Here is a 750-nt window from a genome sequence, read left to right as displayed (position 1 = left end):
CTTTAAATCAGTGCAAGTTCACATTGCAGAGGGTGATGGAGAGTGCAGCTGCAGCTCCTCCAAAGTTTATTCAGTCTGAAGGCGTTTCCAAGAACTGATGGCTCAGCCCCCCCCCACAATTATCAGACCCTTCTGGGCTGTGGGGGCGCAGGGTGGGGCACTCAGGGTCTGGCACCATGGATCCATATGACCCATACAGAAAGTCTAGGACGTACAGAGGGGTTGCCTTTGATCCGCTGTAGTCATGCTGATGCTGCTGAGTCAAGTGGCGAGGAGGGAGGGGGCGGGGTCCAAGGACAGGTGAGACGGGTTTGCTGTCACGGCAGGGGTCAAAGGTCAAAGATTAAGGATGAGGTTGCAGCAGTCGGTTGAACAAGTGGGTGGTGACGTCTCAGGAGTCCCTACCCCAGGTACCACTGTGGAGACAGAGAGTGGGCGGAGTTAACTTCAGATCTCAGAATTAGAATAAAAAAACAGAGAGGAGGCGGAGTTAACTTAGAAGCTCAGAATTACAATGAAACAGAGAGGGCGGGGTTAACTTTAGACTTCAGGACCAAAACAAAAGAAAAAGATTGTCCTCCAGGAGGTTCTGGCTGTTTGCTGACATCAGTCTGTCTCGTCCTCTTCACTGCTCCACAAAGTTCAACCTCATCCTCAGGTTTCATGACGTCTGGTTGCTGCAACAACCAGACAGCCCGGGACGTGACCACCATCACCAAACACCCCCCCACCCACACACACACACACACA

The 750-nt window shown here is 52.3% G+C and overlaps 1 protein-coding gene across 1 annotated transcript in view; it reads right to left on the bottom strand.

Annotated features, from left to right (window-relative positions):
* nfia (nuclear factor I/A) overlaps positions 1-750 on the bottom strand; it is a gene marked incomplete at its 5' end in the record, with an annotated part of 7930 nt that overhangs the window by 2837 nt on the left and 4343 nt on the right. The window contains 1 exon segment of the mRNA XM_014029938.1: positions 1-416. Within this exon segment, the coding sequence (XP_013885392.1) occupies positions 402-416 (15 nt within the window).

This window comes from Austrofundulus limnaeus, unplaced genomic scaffold (genome assembly GCF_001266775.1).
Source record: "Austrofundulus limnaeus strain Quisiro unplaced genomic scaffold, Austrofundulus_limnaeus-1.0 Scaffold976, whole genome shotgun sequence".
Lineage (NCBI taxonomy): Eukaryota > Metazoa > Chordata > Actinopteri > Cyprinodontiformes > Rivulidae > Austrofundulus > Austrofundulus limnaeus.
This window is presented reverse-complemented; position numbering and strand designations above follow the sequence as displayed.